The 21,390-nt window shown below is 41.0% G+C and overlaps 1 protein-coding gene across 2 annotated transcripts in view; it reads left to right on the forward strand.

Moving 5' to 3' along the window:
• Positions 1–21,020, forward strand: part of GMDS (GDP-mannose 4,6-dehydratase) — a 417,125-nt gene extending 396,105 nt beyond the window's left edge. For both annotated transcript variants that reach the window (XM_061995859.1, XM_061995860.1), the window contains 2 exons: positions 19,559–19,627; positions 20,013–21,020. In XM_061995859.1, coding sequence (XP_061851843.1) covers positions 19,559–19,627; positions 20,013–20,075 — 132 coding nt within the window. In that variant the 3' untranslated portion in view covers positions 20,076–21,020. The remainder of the gene's footprint in view (positions 1–19,558; positions 19,628–20,012) is intronic.
• The last annotated feature ends 370 nt before the right edge of the window (positions 21,021–21,390 follow it).

Consider the following 21,390-nt stretch of genomic DNA (forward strand, 5'->3'; position numbering starts at 1 on the left):
CTGTCTTTTTTTCCATTCTGCCATTCAGGCCCTATTTCATCCCCCCAATGTATTTGTTTCCATCTGATAAGTACTTTATTACAGGTGACATGATCTAGGTCTTGATGGGGCATTGTTTGTGCATAACCAGGCAGGTGTTAAAGCTCCTTTCATCACCTTAATGAAACATCTTTAGGACCTTCACTGAGAATACCTACCTCACAACAGAGAGACATCCCATTTTTTTTCTAAGTATCCAGAGCACAGCACTTTTCTCCATCATTTCATCTTTGGTTCTCTTCTTCCATGCTGTTCCCCAGTATCTGTAGGGTAAGTTTCCAAGGAAAAAGATGGACTCAGTCCCTTCATTTCAGTTTCTGACTACTCGGCACAAGTAGCTCAGTGATTTCACAGACACATAGGCACAGTTGGCTTTGGGGACAAATATCTGCCACTTAAGAGGCCCTTTGGGAGTGGGCTGTATCTCTACTGGAACTATTGCAAAATAAAAATGCATTTGTGTAACTGAGCAAAACACAGTGGGAGTCTGGTGCTCGGTCCAGGGTGGATGTTCCTTCAGTTGGGTCAGAAATAAGATTCCAGATGCAGGTTAAACAGTTGTCTGCTACTGCTTGGAGGTAAGGTGAGATCTGGGGAGAAGGGCTGTGGTTGGACCACTGTAACTGTAGTGAAGGAGCCACACAGGACTGTCCAATAAGAGACTTTAAGGCTCTGTATTCATGGTGCATTAAGAAAGAAGGTGAGAGCTTAATATGGTCTGTTGAATTTGAGATGGCAAAATATGTTCCTTTACAACTCCCCTACCCCAGGCTGGTGCACTCATAATTTTATGAAACAGTTGTTGTTTACACTGAAGTTTTCCATGCTTGGTCTTTCTCCAAAGGCAAATTTCATTGTCAGGTTTTACCAGAATCCCTGCTGCTGCTGCCTGGGTGGGCACATGTAGGGAAGAAAGAACTTCTAAAACATCTGAAATTTATCATGCAGTCTGGAAAAAAAAATTAAAAATATCTGAAGTCTGATGCTTGGAATCAATTAAAGTTTTCACTGATACCAAGCACAGATGAGCTTTTGCAGGGCAATATGAAGTATAGATTGCTTTAACTCATTTGTTTAAGGTCAAGAGTGAAGTGACTCAATGTCCTGGCTGGTTGCAGAAATGCTGTTCTTCCATGCAGAACTGATTTGAATATTGAGCTATGGTTCAATGTTGTTGATTTCAACATGTGATGGATCAACCTCACAATTTAAGAGCAACCTCAATTGTCCAGAGAACTTGCAAGCCCTCCTGGCAGAGTTGTGCAAGATCAGAAAGTTAGTTTGCTTGGTTGTGTTTAATGGGGTTGTAACCTTGCCAAGCAGAGAGGCAGACAGCATATCAGTAACAACAACTTTTTTCCCATTTTAGTGCTCTACTGAGATCACAACAACCTTCAAGTGAAAATCTTAAAGTCTTTTTAAAAATTGCTTTTAGTAACATGTCTCCTTGGGGTGCTGAATTACAGCAAAACTCACATTTCCACTATATAACATTTAGATAAATGAGGAATTTTACTCGAGGCTTGCTCTACAACCTTGGAAAAGTAGTTTCACCTTTTTGTTTACCTCTAAGAAGACAAGAGTCAGAAAAGACCTGACAACAAATACTATGTAAAGATAAGTAATCACTATTGTTTTTATAAAAATCTGGAACTATGTGAGTTACTACATATACTTGCTTTATTACTGTCATTATTATCATTGAATTAGGAGTTGTGGAAAATATCTGTAATGTAAGAGGAAACAGAGGACTGAAAGGAATAGCTGGTTTGACTGAAAAGTAAGAGAAAGGTGTCAGACAATTAAGAATACTCTTTATGGTCCATTCCAAGAAAAATATTCAATCAAGTTATACTGGTGGTAATATGGTGATTTTCCTGGTAGCAAGACTGTAGGTAATTCTGCTATCATTTCTTGTTATTTTTATTGTCTACGGCATAAGTAGCAATCCAGAAGTGCCTTGAGTCAGTTTGTACCCAAAGTGAACATCAGCATCCTTCTTGAAAGCATTCCAGATGTAACCAGGGTCGTAAAACACAACAGAAAGTTGACGGTTTTATTGTTGTGCACGTTACAATCAAGTCATTATCTGATGAATCATCTGCTTTTTATGATCCATGATGAGAAATATAGCTGTCATATGAGGAATAGATTTCTCATCATAAAACTTACCTCTGTAATTTCAGCACCTGAGTAAGTACTGCCTCAGGTGCTGATTGTGCTAGTAAACACTGTCTGAAAAGTGATTTCCCCATCTGTTTCCCCTCCTTCCATTTAAACACACAGTTTGGCAACAAGTGTGTTTCTGCAGTTCCCTTTCCTTCAGCAGCTGCTGCTATTAAAGATCTCATAGGAGGAGGTTCCTGTTGGATAGCTGATGATGCAGGAGTTCACCTGGGGAAAGAAAAGCCTTTGCAAGGTATGTAGATCAGTGTTTCTGTAGATAGGTAGTGAAGCAATCTCATGGGGATGTTAACTCTCTGGTGGAGCAAATCTCTTCACTGCTGTCCTTGGAAGAGGCTGAATTCATATAAGTCATTTAACTCACGTTTCCAATGCAATTAGTGAGAAAAAAAGCTCATGGTTTATGTAGATTTTTTTATCTCTGCGTTGGATCGGCTCTTTACTTGGTGTCTGGGTTAAGTGTCTAAAATTACAGCCTTTAAACCCCTCGTGCCATATTTATGTACAGCATTTTCTTGATGGTAGAAAACAAGATACACACTGAGGGCATAGATCAAAATATTAGGTCCCCAGAAAAAGCTGCAAGAGTTTCACCGCTATCCACAAGACTGCTGGTATAAATTCCACGGATGTTAAATGCGAGGAAACCTCTCCGTCTGACGTGATGATTGAACCACAGGAACAAATTTTCCTCTTGGATTTGTGTTGCAGACCCCCTATGTCAGGGAGAGGTTATATGTTTCGGCGTGCTGACAGACACTATTACACACTGTGCTTTATTCACCCCTGTTCTGCTGGCCTCCAGTAGCCCTGTGCGTCTCTGAAGCTCTCTGCCTTTGGCACTTCTGCTGGTGAGACTCCCAGCTGGGGGTGTGGTTTAGTTAAAATGGGTGCTTTTCACCAAAAGAATAAATTATTCCTATACTACTGTCTGAAAAGGGTGGATCTGGAGCCAATTTAGTGAGCATAAGTTACAATTGACTTTGGAAGTAATAACTTATGCTTTGAGCTTCCTTAGATGTATAGCCAAGGAGCTGTCTGACTGCATGTGTTTTTACACATCTTTCAGCTAAATTAGAAATCCAAGTGAAAAACTTAATGTGCAGAGATATCTTGGAGATTTGTGACCTTCCCAGAAAGACTTCGGGTCCATAAACCAGCCAGAGAGTCTCCTGTTGTCATATGCCTTTTTTTTCTTCTTTCTGCCACTTATGGCACATTGGTAAATAGTAAATGGAGTTTATTACATCTTAATTAATGAATCTGAGTATAATTTGCCCCAATCCTGGCAGGCAAACTCTGCTGGAAAACTGATTGGTGGAGGGAGCCAACTTTAATGAACACCCTCTCCAGAGATGAGACCAAAGATTGAAGTGTATATATATTCATATGTGTGAAAGGTAAAAAAAGCCTTAGGAACAGAAGACAGGGATTGCACTGAGCTGGGGAATGGGAAGACAAAGGGTGGAGTCTTTAAGAAGATGAGGAGGAGGAAGGTAGTGCTGAAAAGGGGGAAAAAAGTGTAGTAGCAGAAAGGGAAGATAAAAAGAATCCTAAATTTGAGATACTGAGAATATCCAAGGACACTTGGTCCAAGGAGGAACCATGTACTCTGTTATCTGTTGATGCCAAGAAAAAAGAGCTTAAACCAATCATTGAAGTCAAGGAGAGAATCAACTGTTGAATTTAGTGGTCTTTATGTCAAGCTGATGGAAAAGGGGCTAAAAGAGAAGGATTAATGGCAGATGCAGAGAATTCGTTTCTTCCTACTGTCAATTTTTTTCCTTTAGCCTGGTAGGATGCTACCATCCAGTAATGATGTACATTACAAAGCTTGGCTGTATTTAGCCCACTTGGGTCACTGCTTGGCCAGGCTCCTTTCGATTTCAGTGAAGTCTGCATGCAGAGCATGCAAATCCCTCCTCTCCAGAACTTAGATTTGTAGGAAGAGCTTTATTTCAGAGAGGTGCTGAAGTTTGTATGTAATTACATAACTTAAGGCACACATCTGAGCAAAGATTACCCGATGAGAAAAAGAACCATCTCTAAATGTGCTTTTAATATGTGGATTTGAATGCATTAAGCATTATGTATGTTGCTGCACTTACTTTTTCTTCTTATGTAGATGGGCACAAGTCTTCATTGTTCTTCTTATGTAGACAGGCACGAGCCTCCCCTGCACTGTATTTTGTCTAATTCATATCCATGTTAAACACAGACCAAGAAGGAGTAAATCGAGTTGGTTGCACCTTTTGGTTAGATGCGTGAATAACTATTCTGGATGTAAAGCAACTGGAAATGATGCTCTTTTTACCTAATATTTGCATATCTGCTAACATGAAGGATCATGCAGTTTACACAGTTCCTACACAACAATTGCAGATGGCAAATGTCCCATCACTCATGTAGCTGGTCATTTTTGTATGCAATTACCAGAATTGCATGCTCAGTTCCAGTAACCATGTGCACAAAAATAGGCTGCAACAACCTGCTTAGGATTGTTAATAACATGGTCTGAAGTCTCAGTCTTTATTGCTCTGTTGGTTTATGCTGTTTTTGTAAGAGAACTGAGCTGGGAATGAGTTTGGTAATTGCCTATTCAAACAAAAGGAGGTCCACATCTACATGTACTGCTGGATTTGGAGGACTGCAGAGTTTCCACATTGATCTGCATATGGTTTAAATATTGAACTTGGTATCATGAACTGATCGGCTAGAAGAGAGATAGATACCACACCCAGTGACCAGCTATAGTGCATGGTTCAAGTAAGGAACAAGCAGCTTCTCAAGTTTTGCATTTAAAACCCACGCAGCTTGAACTAGCAGTGACATAGTGAGGTGTAAGTCTTTGCCATAAGCAATTCAAAATCAGGCTGCAGTCGTTCAGAGAATACTTAATTGGCATTTCTCTTTTTTGCATATCACTGTTCTCATCAGTTCTAATACGTGTTTTTTTCCCAGCTCTACAAACTTCTTTGCCTTAAAGGACTCATGAAGGAAATAATTAAAAACTACACAGAGGAAAACTGTCTGAGCAGAAGGGGCAGAAATCCAAGGTGGTTTAGGGAGGTGCCCCAAACACTGTTTTGGATTATTATTAATTTTTTTCTTACTATTATTTTATGACGCTGTTTATGTTTAATTACTCATGTTTTCCTAACCTGTGTGACAGGCATAATTTGAAGAGCAATAGTAATGATCAAGCGGTGGAAGTGCCAGCTGCTGCCTACGTGCTCTAGCAAGCATAGAGCAGGCAGTGTCAGGAGACAGTGCCGTCTCTTGATTAGATCTGAACTTCTTTTTCATGTTGATGGAAATGATCCTGACTGTTATTATTTAAGTATAAATGATGCCAAAAGATGCTATGAAAAGTAAGAGCTCTCTCAGTTCACTGCTTGCATGGAACAGTAAGCTCATGGGACTTGACTGCAGAATGTGTTGTTAAAATAAATACTGTTTTAGTTTCAAAATGTGCAAATTCTTTATTTGGGTCTTTTCCATGTAAACTGCCAGACAGCACATCTAGGTTAATATAATTTTTTTTCTTCAAAATCAATGAACAGTTTCAGTCTTTATATTTTCAAATCAAACCTCAAGACCACAGAAATTAGCCATTCCACCATATACCATATATTAGTATATTGTGAAGCTCATTTAGAAGCTGTAGTACCATTTTGGTTTGGGTTTTTTTCTGGTTATTAAAGCTTTTGGTTGTTTCACACTTCAGTTGTGTGCTGCTGCAGAGATGTTGTGGGTAGCACTGTTGAACAGGTAGTAGTACATCATCAGAACATGAAGTCTTTTCTAATACTTTTTCTAGTAGTATGTGGAGATTTAATTATTAATTTGTGGATACCTTGGCAAAAGTTTATAAAGTGTTGGGCAGCTTTTGTGCTAAGTTTTAAATTATTTTTTTTTAATGCATGAAATCCCCTACTTCTAAAAAGTGTTGATGAAGTCTGATGTCTTTTGGAGTGAAAATTAAATCAGAGGGTAAGGAAAGCATTCTACTGTAGGCTGCAGTGTCAGTGCACTGCTGAGTCCTTCCTTGCAAAGGACAGAGTGAATCCCTGCCTGACAGCAATGAAGTGAAATAAATTTGTTTGCTTTGTGTTGCCAACCTTTGCAGTCCTGTAACTAATATCACATAATCCTTTGTTTTGTTTTGTTTTCATAAAGCAGAAAGTTCTTGGATGTTATGATTACACAGGTCTCAACTTTTTGATGTGTTAAGTTTTTGCTCTGACCTTTTCTATGTAGAGAAAATCTTTGAAAAGATGAAAAGTCTTTAGAGCACAGAAGAAAACCAATAAACTCATGAGTTCTGTTACTCCCAAGTCAGTAATAGGAGCCTAGAGGGGAAAAGTTGAGTAAGAGATGATAATTTTTTAATGTTACTATGATGAGTATTTCATTTTTATGTGAAAGAAGATACAAAAGAAAAATCCAGGGGCAGAAAGACAAGTGAAACTTTAGACAAATAAGAAATATGTGGTTAAATAAGTCACCTGTTTCATCAAGGTCCTATATGTCTCCTCATCCTTTAGGAAGGCTGCTCACTACAAGTTGACAACAAGGACTTACTCAGGCCAAATTATGCCAGATGCACTGGGATGTGAGGAATTTTGCTGTTTTTCTGTTTATAAGCTATACATCAGAGGGAAGTGGTGAGATGCAGGCTGGGTTCTCTTCTTGCTCCTCCCTCTCATTTCAAGGTGTTGATCAAGTCCCTAAATCATCCTGCCTCCCAGCTTTGTAAAGTGGGAATGACGGTGCTTTCTTGCCATTAATATTGCTTAATTATATAAAATCTATATCTTTCTTCTCTGATTGGTTTTCATAGTCATTGCAGTGCTGCTGTGAAGCAGTTCTATTTTGTCTGAATGACATTGCATCCAGTTGAAGTCTTGCTCGGGTTACAAGTGGAACGAAGCTGCCCAGATGTTTATTCAGCTTTCTTCAGCTGCTTTTTAGGTTCTCAGGACAATTCTGTCACTCATGGCTTTATGTGTTCACGTGTATTGCCTGTTACACTGGAATACATCAAAGTAAACCAAGACACAGGGTTTGTTGGTGACCTGCACTGGAAAAGAGATGCAAGCTGTGAATGAATTCTAAAATACTCCCAGGCGGTGATATTTGATTTTGAGAGATAGGACTGCCATTTCTGTCTTTTTGCAACGTATGATGAGACCCTTACCTGGCATCTCTGGCACTGCCAAAACATGAATGAGAAATAGGATTGCTTGTCTGAGGAACAGCTCTGCCTTTCATATCGAAACTCAGCAATAGACAATTCCTGTGTGAGTGGTCCCAAGAGACACTTTCCTTGTAAAGGAATCAAGTGATAGATGAGGCATCTCGCATTTTAAATATTATGCAAGCGAAAGCATTGGAGTATTCTGAGGCCATGCCTACTGCTGTGTATGTCTGAGAAGTTTGGTTGCTTTTTAATTGTGGAGCTAGAGGAGGTTTGGTAAGCAGAAAATGCTGGTTTTCTTTGTAATGCTCTTTCATATTTGACAGCTGCAGGGTGAAATAATGAAGATATTTTGGTAACAGATCAAAAATTCCTTTCTTGTTTAATTGCAACTATTTAAGAGAAGAAGGTCATTGAGAGGACAGGTTTCAAGAAGTGGTATGTGTGCATTTGGTGATGTTTTGGAAAGAAACTGAGCATATCATGCACGCTTTTAAAGTATATATGGCAAACACACTGCCAAACCTTTGGAATTCTGTAGGCAGCTACTGTGAACAGTAATAGCAGTAAATGAATCTGCTTTTTACCCTTACTGAAACTGGCACTGTAAGCTTTAGGAGATTTGGAGAGATTTTTTGCTTTTTTAAAATATTATTTCAACATAGTTTCATCCCCATCAACAAACCTCTACTGTGTTAGTGGTAATATAAATTGTTTCTCAAACCCTGCAATAATCTATACAAAATTCAGAACCCGAGTGAAGAGAAAGCTGCTACTGGTATGCCACAGGGTGTTGCTGGAAAAGAAAAAGGAACAAGACTGTGAGGATATGTAGAAAATACCTGGGAAAGAAAACAGGAAAAATATTCAAGTGGGAAAATACCTAGCAGAAATGAGAGGAGAACAAAATCTCGGTGTGAGGTGACGTATTTAGAGAGTGAAGGAGAGATGGGGACGTAAGACCAAGTTTAAGAGGACATCTGTGAGGAACAGGAGAATGATGCTCAAAAGAGAAATGGCAGGAGCTTGAGTGAAAGAGTTTGGGAGAGATATCAAATTAGGAAAGAAAAATGTCTTACAATTAAAAAAAATATATATAAATGTGATTTTATATTAAAATAAATTTGCCAAAACATGGGAAAGGTTTCAGCAACAAAGAAAGAGAGCGAAGTAAATACCAAGGAAAGGGAAGGGTGAAAGAGAACAAAATACCAATCTTTAAAAGAAAATAAAAATGGTGATATTAATTTTATTAATTTCTTGGAAGATTCTGGTAGTGAGTTGGGTTTCTGCTCTGAGAGAAAGTAAAAAATGGACTAGGAAAAATTACTATTTTTTTTCCATGGACTTTCCTGTTCAGGAAATGTAATAGGAAGTTATTTTTATTAACCAAGATCAGAGAATGTACAACAACAAACCACCAAGAATGATGTGGAAAATCCTGTTATTTTTCCAGTCAGACCAGAAGAACCTGTGGCCATTGACCAGCAGGAGCCCAAGGGTCAGATTATTAAGCAGTAGGACCAGTGAATTGAACAGTTGTTGGAATCTGTGTGTCTTTAAATACACGTGAACCAACTCATATTATAGGCCAAAAAAATCTTGAAGGCCATGTAGCTGCTATCTGTGCCATCCATTAATTACTTTGCATTCTGTCTTGTCTACCTAGTCAACAAAATGCCCCCAAACTTGTTTGATTTCATTTACAACTGTGAAACCAATTGATTCTACAGAGATACACTGCTTGCCAAGCAGTATTTTTCCATTGAGACAATCAGGTTATACTGGCCAACAAAACAATCATAATGCAGAAGAGCCAGAGTGGTGAGAGCCTTCGATTGACAGAGGAGAGTGTCTTTTGCAAAGTGTTCTGTAGGTCGTCAGGTGGAATGCACCTCTTGGTTCAGCATAGCCGTGATGCTGAGCATGCTGGGAGGGCTTTGTCCTCCAAAATAGAATCATAGAATCATTTCAACTGGAAGAGACCTTTAAGATCATCGAGTCCAGCCTTTGTCCCAGCCCTATCAACCACTAGACCATTTCCCTAAGTGCAATATCCGTCCGTCTCTTAAACACCTCCAGGGACAGTGACTCCAGCACCTCCCTGAGCAGCCCGTTTCAATGCCTGACAACCCTTTCAGTAAAGAAAACCCTCCTCATATCCAGCCTGAACCTCTTCTGGTGCAACTAACACCCTCACAAGGGACTGTGAGACAAGGGAGTAGGGAGCACAATGCCTTTCTTTACAGCAATAGTATGACTTTCATCTGCAAGGGAAACATTCAGCTGGCTACCTTAACTGGACTTAGCAGTGACCAGTGTTTTATCTTAGCAGCCTTGGTTGAACACACATGCAGAACAGCAATAATACTTGTTTATGGGCAGGAAATGCATAAGCCTTTTAATGGATGAAGCGTGAGTTTGAAGCATTAAATGTGACATGCTTTGTTGTATGCCAGTACCTGCAAAGGGTTATTCTTTGTAGTGTCCTACTTGGACTCAAGCACTAAAGCTTTCATCAAAGTAAATCTGATTATTTTGCACATGGTTTTCCTGAAAGGATGTTATGATTTTCTAGATGTTTGGTGGCTGGTGATAAATTAGGCTTTTATGATGTCATGTGAAAGGCCACTGCTTGGACTTCCTTCTCTACTGAACATGCTGGAGAATACATTTGGGACACACTCAGAATCAGAAATTATCCTACCTTGGTTTATTTTAACCCTTTTGTGGTCTATTGCTCACTTTGTAACCAGAGGTTTTCAGACAGGGACAGCTTCACTTCTGCAGACTAGAGCCCCATGGTATCCCATCTTGAGCCCTCTCCATATACTGTAATATACACACTTGATTTTTTTCCCTGGGTAACAAAGCTGCCACTCATGAGCTCCCTCTAAGCCTTTTAAATTCTTTCCATATATTATGTCTTGAAACGGTGTTTCAAATCAGATGGGGGTTTGGTGAGGAACTGGAATGTAGTGAGGGGTGAGGGTAAGGTGATGCATCCCATAATTGGGTCAGGTTTATGACCACGTAGAGGGCGGCTGCTTCTGAAAAATCAGCCCACAGTAAAACGTAGTGTGCAACTGCTTTGTTCAGGGAAGTGGCAGCTCCCTTCTTCATCCCTTGTACTGCAAGGAGGGAGTATTTTACAACTGATTTTCAAACCATGAGAAATTTTCCCTCGCCAAGTCTTACCGCAAGCTTCAAGGGGATAGAGGTTTATATATCAATGTAACTGGTAAGGAAGTCAGCTCTCCTGTCCACACACATCACAGAGCAGTGAGATGAGCACTGAACACAGAGCAAAGATAGCAACTGCTGTTCTAGGTGGGTTACAATTTTCCAATGATGTCCTCTTCAGATGAAAAATGAAATTTTGAGTAAATGAATATTTTTATTAGGGTAAATTAAACAGCACACCCTTAAAAAATCATTTTGATGTTAGATAACAAATGCCTTGATTTTTTCAGAGATGTCAATATCCATAGGAGTAGTAACATCACCACAAACAATGCATCCTGCACAAGATAAATAATTCATCCTGTGGAGTAGTAAGATCCTGTTAATCATAGATCTGCTTTCATTAAATTGCTGCTTAATGCAGTGAAGGTAGATAGATAAATATCTGCAGGTAGAATTCAGGATCACTGTCCCAATGTTTATTGTTTTGCTGCTTACCATTTGATATTTGACTAGCCATGATAACTAGACCTATTAACATTTCCAATGTAAGTTGTTATAAATGAAGTAATTTTTAGTGGAAGAAAAGAACCTAAGTAGCCTAGCAGTATGGATTTCTGGAGTTATCATTTTTCCTATTCATCTTGACATGTCAGTCAAGGAAGACAGCTAACCATAGGAGCCATATTCCATTTCCAGTAACAAATACAGCCATTAATGCACAATAAATCTCACTGAAATTAAAGAGCTTCACTAAGTGATTTCCTGATGTTTGCAGGCAATGTGAAGAGTAGGAAGCAATGAGAAAAATATGGATTCAAAATGAGAATGGATTCAGAATGGATTCAAAAATTGGGAGACTTGTATTTAATAATTTTTAAAGGTACCGTGCCCTTGCCTAAATAATATGTACAGTGTGGCAATAAAACCATCTATGATGAAGACACAATTATCTTACTCTTCCCCCACAAATTGTCATCAGGATAGAGAACAGGCCACAGTGAGGCAAGAAGCAAACACATTTAATAGTGAACAAAAGCAGGCTTTGGAGGTATCAGTGAAAAGAGAAAGAACTTGTTCTTTTTCCTGTACTGCAGCTGATCTCCATGCATATGAAAGCAGTTCATCCCTCACAGAGTCTTGGATTTTAGTGATGTAAAAGTGAAACACAGGCATTCTCTCTACCATTTGGCCCAGGGAGCCTGAAGAAAGGGGCTCACATACAACCTCTTCTGTAAAGACAAAATGCCCAAATGCTTCTGACCTATATAATGCAAAATCCAGGTTATTCAGACACTTCTTTATGCTCAGGTTAGCTTGAAACATGAAAGGGCTGGCTCACCCATCATTTCCTATCAGCAGCCAGGCAACAGGGCATTGACTGCCCATGGGAGCGGTGCCAGCACTTGTAAAGAGCAATTCTTGTTTTGTTAGAAGAGTTGGAAAAGCTTAGTGGATTCATAATAACACATAGAATTTCAGTATTTGGTATTTGTTTTCATTTTAGCAAACATACTAAAGATTTTTAGCTGTGATATGTACGTTTGGATAACTGGATATGCCATATCAGAAAGAAAGTGTTTATGTGTGGAGCACTAATAGCTGAGCTACCGTAATTAGAGCCTGTACAAGGCAAATAGAGTGGGTTTGGTCTTCCTCTCCTCCAGAAGTTCCCAGCTTTTTCAGCAGAGGCATTCCTGTAAACTACAAATGATCTCACCATTCAGAAGCCTCTTTGGTATTTTGCAGAGCCGTGAGCTGAGGTTACAGCTACACTTGCATCCAAGCTGGGGAACACCTTCCCAGGTCTTCCCAGGAGCACAGTTGTGCCTCAGGGCAAACTGAGAGGGAGGGAAGCACCTGCCTCATTTTGCTGTTTGCAGCAGTGGGGCTTTCCCAGTTCCAAGGGGAACACCCTTCAGTCTGCTTCATGTAGCATCCTGAAAAGCACCCATAGCCCAACTTTTGCAGTGGGATGCCCTGGCGCAGAGCTATATCAGTCCCCATGCAGGATGGCTCCTGATGAGCCATCAGCTCAGCTCCAGATCCAACATGTGAGTGAAATTTAGCACTGGCTTCGGGGGATATCAGGCCGTAATTCGGGAAGAATTTTATCTGGCTCGAGGGACAGCCCTGGCCAAGATGTTTTCTCAGGCTTCGCTTGGCAAGTGGACAGATCTGAGTAATGCTCAGCCCTGCGAGGGGCTCTCATGCCTGCAGCTCCGCTGGCGCTCGCACCACGGCTGAGGTCTGCACATGCTCTCCTCCCGGGGACACGTCGACTAACCAGGGCACCTCCTCCGCCAAAGCGATTAGGGCCCAGCGACGAGGCTCCCGAGGCACCCGGGGCTGGCTCCCCTCACTTTGCCATTTTATCTGCCGCGTCGGTGGGGCTGCCAGGGCCCATGCTGAGCGAGCCCATTTCCCCCGAGCGCAGCATTGTTCCCGGCCTCCGGCTGCCGCGTGGCCCCGCTGATGGACAATGCCGCCCGGCCCCGACTTCCTGAGCAGACCAGACAGCTTGCTGTTTTCTTCACGTCCCTTATCACCCCCTGTCATTGAAAGAGAGGTCTGGCTTCAGCTTCGCTTCGGGCTGATAGGCAGCAGTGAGGTGGAAAAGGAGCAGAGAGGGGAAGAGGAGGAAGAGGGAGAGGAGCTCCATTACTGTTATTATCGCCCTAATGTTTATTGCCGCTCTGAGTTCATTTGCCTTAACCCTTTGGAAACTGGTCAAATTAAAGATTATCAAACTGATAAGATAAAGCCACTGCTCTAACACCCCTGGTTCCTGGTGGAAAAGCGAAGGCTCTGCTCAGGTTTTATTGACCGTGTGGCTTGTGTTGATGCCTCACTGCTGGAGACCTCACCCTAAAGATGCCCAACAGTGACAACCTGACAAGGTCCATGGGATGTACAGGGGATCAGCACTATGCAGAATCAAGGACTCAAGTCTTTCTTTCCCCCCCTCCCCTTTCCCCTCAACACAGTTCTAGTAAAAATGGAGCTTTCTGAATAGGGGAGGGGTTTGCATAGAAAAACACACTAGGGTTTAAAAAAAACCCCATGCCTCTTATTTCAAAAGGTATTTAGTCATACGTGAGTTTTAGCCTATTGGTTGCTTTTGCCTTTCGCCTTTTCCTGTGGTTCTTTGCAAACAATACTGTCTTTCTGCAAAAGACTGCTGACCCAAGAGTGGAAAGCAGTCTGTTCATGCTGCATTAAAACAAATTTAGATCAGGAACCAAATTCACTGGCATTCTTCTATTCCCTTGGTACCCTAACTGCTCCACAATTTTGCTTTTCTAAGAACAGTGGAAAGAAAAAATGAAAACTGAGCAACGACACATTGTGGCTCGTCTTAAATTCCTCTAGATGTTTACCGTGTTCCTTGTCAGGCATGGGCTTTGCTCCTTGATATGTTTTACCTTCAGTTTCCTCAAGTGTACAATGGAGATGGGAGTCTCTTGCTTTATAATTATACCAGCGTTTTACTACAGATGTTATAACAAACGTTACCTTTTGCAAAGAAATAAAGCCAGTGCTCTCTGCCTCAGGGATGTCCAGAAGTACCTACAGAGCAGTGCACAGCAGAGGTAGTGCTCATTGCTGTGACTCCTTCTGATGTTTGATCTGAGCTTAGCTGAACCCTGCATTGAAATTTGCACCAGCAATGTGCACATTTACGGGATCTACAGCTCTGATTTAGTGAGATCTTACTACTTAATGGAATGCACAGGGAATAGCCCACCTGAAGTCACAGAAACAGCTCTCCAACGTTGCCTCTGGGTTAAGACACAATGAGAGAACCCTAGGGAACGGAGGGGTCGGGGGGGAATAAGGGTAATGGTAGAGGAACTGCCTAGTGAACAGTATCTGCAGGATCTATTTGCAACAAACACTTTAACAAGACCATTCTCCAAGCAATGAGCTGTCATGGACACTCATATATACTGTGGGGCTGACATTACTATCAACACGTGCTAGGTGAAGCCTCATTAAAATTCCCATTAAAAAAGCTCCAAAAAGTGCAAAAAAAGGGAGACTCGTAAGAATCTTTGATATATACGTTACTGAGATATAACTTTTTAGCAGGGCCTGTTGCAATAGAAGGGGTAATGGTTTTAAACAAAGTGAGGGTAGATTTATGCTACATACAAGGAAGAAATATTTTATGAAAACGGTGATTAAACACTGGAACAGGTTGGCCAGAGAGGTGGTAAATGCCCCACTCCTGGAAACATTCAAGGTCAGGTTGGACAGAGCTCTGGGCAACCTGATTAAGTTGAAGAGGTCCCTGCCCATTGCAGGGTTTTTCGGTTAGATGACCTTTAAAGGTCCTTTCCAACCCAACCTGTTTCAAGATTATATGATAATGGTTAAAATGCAAAACCGCAAACTACTGTTGTCTAATTAAGTATCTATGTTTATCAATTTTTCTTTTAATGAGTTAAAGCTGAACGCTGGCAGCTTTAAGAAGGACATCAGGAAAATAAAACACAAGCAGGGTTTGCAGGAAAATTTGGCCCCTAGACTCTTGAAATCCTCCTAACAGAACTTTTCAGGCAAAAGAGTGCAAGACTAAACATGCAAGCCAGAGCCTTCACCGAGCTGGGTCTGTGCTCTGCTTACAGGAGCTCTGATGCAACAAATCATCTTCCAAGCGGTCGTGCTGATTGTGAGCATAACCCTGGCTGCTTTTCAGATGCAGTAAAACTGTTGTGTGCTTAGATCAAGTCTGTTTATTTTTAGAGGTAAAACCTTGTCTCTGCTGCAGCGAGCAGAGCTGGGCACAATTCCATCACAGGTGTTTTACCAAGGACTTGATCTGTGTTTTATTCTGATGTAAGAGAGAGCAAAAGCTGGCGCTTGGTGCTGGCTTCCGCGAAGGCAGATTTTAAAGAGAATCAGCTGAGCTGTAGCAACAAAGGAAGCCTTGGCCTCCTTTCTCATGTTGCCTTTGAGGCTTTAAATTTTCAGTTCAAGTTAATTGAATGAGACAGTGAGACATTGCACATTGAAACCAGATCAATCTCTGTGCGAGTCAAAATAGGAGTCATGATGACACTCAAAAGAAGAGCTTGGGAAATGTGATATTTGCATTAAAATATTTTACATTTTTGTCTGGTGCTTTTAAAACCAAATTTTAAAATGCCTTACCACATTGCATAACAAATTTGTTTCTGCTTATCTGTAGGTGTTTGGACAATAAAACTGAATAATCGTAAAATCAGATTTAGCAATAATGGTGTATTTTCTACACAGTCATGCAGCCTCATCTACAGAAAAGGTAAACCAGAAAAACTAGCATCAAATAAACTCATTATTTTCTGTGAGAGGCAATCATATGACAGTGAGGTGCATCTACAGCCATCGGAGAGTTTACTCTCATATTAAATGGCAAGACAGAATTTGACTGCTGTCTTTTCCATCGTCTTTCCCTTTAAATATTTACCTGGCTGTTATTTCTGACTCTTAGTTTGCAGGTAAAACTTGTGATTGCTATTTGCTTATGTTAACTGTATTTGTGTGGAAAATAAGTGCTCGTTCCTCCCCAAATAGTTAACTAAAAGCAAAGACTTCATTTTTTGTTCATGATCCTGAGTACTTTAAGAACAACAGAAAGCCTTAATCAGTGTTTTCAGATTTGCAGACTCTCAGCTCAATATCTAAATCCTCAGGGTTTTCATGAAGTCAAAGGGCTTTCTTTTCCTGTCAGTATGTAAAGCACAATGCCACAGAAAAAAAAATGTTATCCTGCAGGAAAACAAAACATGAAGTGGTGTCTTTTCATCAGGTGCCTTTCCATCGTGAATAGGGATAGTGGACAGTTTACATTCAGCGGCAGCAGCTCCTTTTTAGAAACCTCCCTCATCCCACACACCCTGCCCCCTAAAAAAAGTCCAGGTTTTCTCCAGTGGAACCTCACCTCTTCTTTCTCTCCTTTCTGATCTGGTTGTACCTCCAGAAAGTGAAGGCCTGGCACTGAGGAACCAATACACTTTAATGATCAAAGGTTTTATGGGAGTTGTGGGGTTTTTAGGTTGAATTTTTCCTTTTGGAAGCCTGACAGATGCATCTCTGGTTTCCGTGAAAGACTTAAATAATATAAACAAGCAGTCATTCTGTTCCAAGAGAAGCATTTTTTTAATATTCTTATTTTATTGTAATTACCTTATTGTTTTCATATTATGAGCTACTTGTAGAAAAATACAGGAAACGTGACTGCAATACAATCCTTTAATCAGGAATAGCTTTGTTCCAGTCATCATCTCCATTCAGTGTTGAAACTTTGACTAGTAAGAATACAATCAAACCTTGAATTTAGATGTAATATGTTGTTAATGTTATGGTTTTGTTTGATCTCTGTACCTAGGAAATTCTGTAAGAGAATCCTTTAAAAAGTACCTAGAAGACATTTTGTCCATAATGCTGTTTTCAAGTAGATCTATCTACAAAGTAGTGTTTCTCAAAAGTACACAAACTTCTTCAGGAGAGACTTTTAACCTAAGACAGATGGGGAATTTGTATTATCATATATATTAAATTTTTTTCCTTTTTCCTCATAGATTATGCCATAATACCTTTACTGCATTACAGTTAAAGCACGGGAACTCTTAAAGGAAAAACATAGTTTTAATACACTTAAAGGATTTAATACACTGGTTGTTTGTGTTATCTCAATGTATAATCCAACATGCAAATAACTGCAGCCTCCCTCCAACCTTATTTTGGCCTGCTCAGCAGCTGAGCATTTATGTTTTTGAGTAAAGGGCTCAAATTAGGTAAAGTATTTTTTTAGATAAACTGTTTTAACAAAAAGCACTTGTCCAAGAAAGTTTAAAGACTGCTCCCAAGCTGTTCAAAAGCAGAATGCAGCCACATACAGCAGGCCATGGCAATTCATTCTGTTCTTTTTTTTTTTTTAATGGGAAACCAGTATCCTAGATAAGGCTCAGTTTCAAAGGATGTTTTTGAGATAAAGGTTGTGGATATGAAATTATTACTTAGCATTTCTGAAAATGAAACTCTACCTTTTATGATATTACTTTTATTACTTAAAACTGGTTGGTAGTAAAACACTTCTAGCCAATGGCTTGAATTAGGACCGAATAAAAGGGAATTGGTTTTATACTGAAATTATTATTTTAAGAAGGACTTCCTTGTTTCCAGGCACATACATTCACATGTATATAATGTAAATTAAACCAAACTCCAGATAAAAGGCATACCTCCATGAGCACATTAGGGTCTGATCCAAATTTTATCAAAGTTAGCGAATGTCTTTCCCATTTCAAACCAGATTTTGGAATCCATATTCACACGACCCTCCAGGGGATCCCTCAAGTTGATGCGGTTTTGCATGACTTGGCCTCAAACGTCTGCTGCAGTTTCTAAAAACCCATTACAGGGCTGCTGTAGGAAATCGTTTAGTCTAATTTAAGGAAATCACCATGTTTTTTGTTTTCATATCATTTTGTTCTGATCCGTGTGTTTACTCTTTTCTGAAAGCAGGCTGAAATGTTTTTAGCCTAAAGACTTAACTAGTAAAAATGCTGCCTGGAATAGTCTCAGCAGACGTGTTTGTTCCACATCCCCTTCTTCGGTGCAATATTTCCTTTGGTGGATTTCCTCAGCTCCTGGAAGCGAGCTGTCTAGCTTTCTGGAGCACAATTATGAAGAAGAATTTCCTACATTTTACTGCACAGGATGAAGCGATTTTGGAAATTAACATGACCTGAACCACACAGGCACAAAAGATAGCATTTGAAAAATGTAGTGTCCGGGCAGTACAGTTAAAAACAAACAAACAAACAAAAACAAACAAAAACCCTACAGCTAGCAGATACTCGTTTGCTCCACCGCTGGTCAAAGAGTGGAAGAGGGAGGAGAAAGGCAGTTCATGCATTTTTCTGGGAAGCCTACTGTGTTAGCACCAGAAAGCGAAATGCATGAGTGGAATTCAGCCTTAGCCTGTCGTTCTGTAACCAAGTTGTTTCTGTTTGGTTTTCTTTTAAAGCTGGACAGATATAATTTCAGTATTTATTGCTACGGGGGGAAAAAAAAAAAAGCTTGTGAGGCAAGATGATATATTTTATTAAATCAGCACATACAGTTGGAAAAAGCTTATTTAAACACACTATTCGAATTTTTAAGGAATATACAGTCTTTTTTTATTATTATTCGATTAGAAATACAGTCAAAAAGGCTTTTTTTCTTTGTTTAATTTTGTTACATCATTTTTGATGACTGGTTGTGGGATTCCTTTGGTGTGGTAGCATTTTTAAGAATACCTAACAATAAGGTGAATATGACCAAAGTCTTGGCTTCTGTAATGGTTTCAAGATAATTTCATTTGTGAGATATTTAGACTTTTCTTTGCATGTGGATGCCCAAAATACTGTATATATATAAAAAAAAGGATGTAAGTGTTCAAAAGCTGGATGTTTACTACTGTTACATATGGTTATCCATATTCATAACAGTCTCTTGGCATCATCTGTCTGGGATCACATTTTTATTTGAAAGAGACTACTTGTCATGTTTGCTTTGTGACTTACATTATTTAAACAAATCGGGGGGGGGAGGTGGGAAAGAATTTGAAACAACTCATTCAATACCATCATTAAGACATATGACAACTTCATATGAAATGTTCACGATTATACGGCCATAAGGCTGGAGTTCAAACTCTGCGCACACACGAAAACAAAGAATAACTCTTTTGGTCTCAAATAGCCTGGTGAAAGGATGCTGCCTCCTGGTGATTTATAGACACATGAGCTTCCACTAAAATTGCATCTTCAGGAGAAATATTTTGTCCCTGGAAGATTCCAGTGGCAGTGGCGGCAACTGTGGCCACAGTCAGCTTGCAGAGAAGCACAAGCAATGGGGAAGTCATCCAGGTGGAGCAGGCAGGCGCTTCTCACAGCATCTCTCTCTTCTTTTCTGCAGGATTTTCTTCAAGGGGACTGTACCAAAGCCAGACAAAAGCTGAAGTGGAAGCCGAGAGTCACGTTTGATGTGAGTGGCCTTTCTAGTGTGCTTTGTACCTGACGGATGTTTGTGTCCTCTAAAAGCAATCCACAGGGAGGGGAAGAGAGGGGGGACCTCTGTGTGGGGTGACTCGGGCACACTGAGAAATCCCATTTTTGGTGACCCTGCCCAAGTTCTCACTTTGAAGACAGCAGCTGCCATGGTAGTGATGGGCACCCTCATTGCACAGCAGCACACACCAACACACACACTGGGGACAGGGCCACTGTGGGAAGAGCCCAGCAAAGCCCCATCCCCTCTTTGTCATGCTGTGGGGGTCTCAAGGGGGCTCACCATGCTCCAAATGCTCCTGATGTGCTGCCCATTCATCCCCGGCACTGGGGCCCTCATCTACCTCTCTCCTTCCTTGCAGGAGCTGGTGAGGGAGATGGTGGATGCCGATGTGGAGCTCATGAGGAACAACCCTAATGCCTGAGCCCCAGCTCGGCCCAAAAGGTGCCACGGGACATGTTCTGGGGTCGCACCCCACAGCCAGCAACACCCCCATGAGCTGCTGGGGTTCGGGTGGATGACTGTCTCTCCCTCCCTGTGATGGTTTCATTGCTGGCCTACCGGTGCATGAAAGCACAGTTTTAGCCCCCCTCTCCATCCTGCATACCCTCCCAGTGCCTCTTACCACACACATCACCCCACGGTCCACCCTGCCAGGACTAACTCCGGCTCCTGCCATTAACTAGGGAGAAGTCACACCCACCTCAGTACTGTACCTGAAGTACATCGGCTAGACAGCCCACTGAATTCCTCTTTTAATTAAAACTCATTTTTCTGTTACCTAGGACCTCCATTTTTTGTACTTTCTCCCATTTGAAAAAAAAGAGAACCCTGCCCTTCACACCCCCAGCCTCTCCAGCAGCAAGCTTCTGAAGCTAACACGGGCTCACCATCCCTCCAGCCCTTGCTCAACGGCTTCCCTTCTTCTGCCTTTCCTGAACACTCCTTGTTTTTCTTTCCTGCAGCCGTACCTCCACCCCAGCGGCCCATTTCCACCACTTGAACTCTGTAAAAGTTTGGATAACTCGATATAACTCACAGTGAAATCGCCTTTTGACCATGCCGAATTAATTCCTAATTGCTGGAATTGCTTTCAAACCAGTCAGAGGGGCTTGGAAGCATATTTCAGATCTTCATTTCAGAATGTGCATGGGTCACAGAAAGCCTTTTTGTCCAGTACCTTCTCGTTCTGGGGGTTTCAGGCGTTTTGTTTTTTGCACTCTCCCCACCTCAGAATCAACTCATTCCCCTTCCATCTTCTTCCTGATTACTATAATTAGACCTCAGACAGGAGCTTGAACCATCTCAAAAGATGACTTACGAAATAAAAACAAAACAAATAAATAAATAAAGTAAAAAAAAAAAAAAAGACACTTCAAGGTGAGTAAATATTTTTGAACTTTTCGTGCCAAGGTGCCCGGGTTATCCAGAGGTCGGTGAGCCCATACATTTCCCGTTGGTTTAGGATCTTCCACCCACCGATTACTCCCATCATTTTAGCTTTATGCCTCGAAATGAGACACGGGTAAGACACGCAGCGGAGACACGCCTTCTACACACCTCCTCTGAGTGCCCCCTCTTGATTGTTTTTTAGTTTTGGGGGGGGAAGGGGAGGGCGGGTGTGAGCGCGGAGCTGGGATGGAAGTGTTGTGGGAGGACGGAACGGGGCTGGGAAACAGCCGGGCGTGAAAATGCGCGGAGGGACGCGGAGCGATATGCGGCCGCGGAGCTTGAGCAAC

This window comes from Colius striatus, chromosome 4 (genome assembly GCF_028858725.1).
Source record: "Colius striatus isolate bColStr4 chromosome 4, bColStr4.1.hap1, whole genome shotgun sequence".
In the NCBI taxonomy this organism is placed as follows: domain Eukaryota; kingdom Metazoa; phylum Chordata; class Aves; order Coliiformes; family Coliidae; genus Colius; species Colius striatus.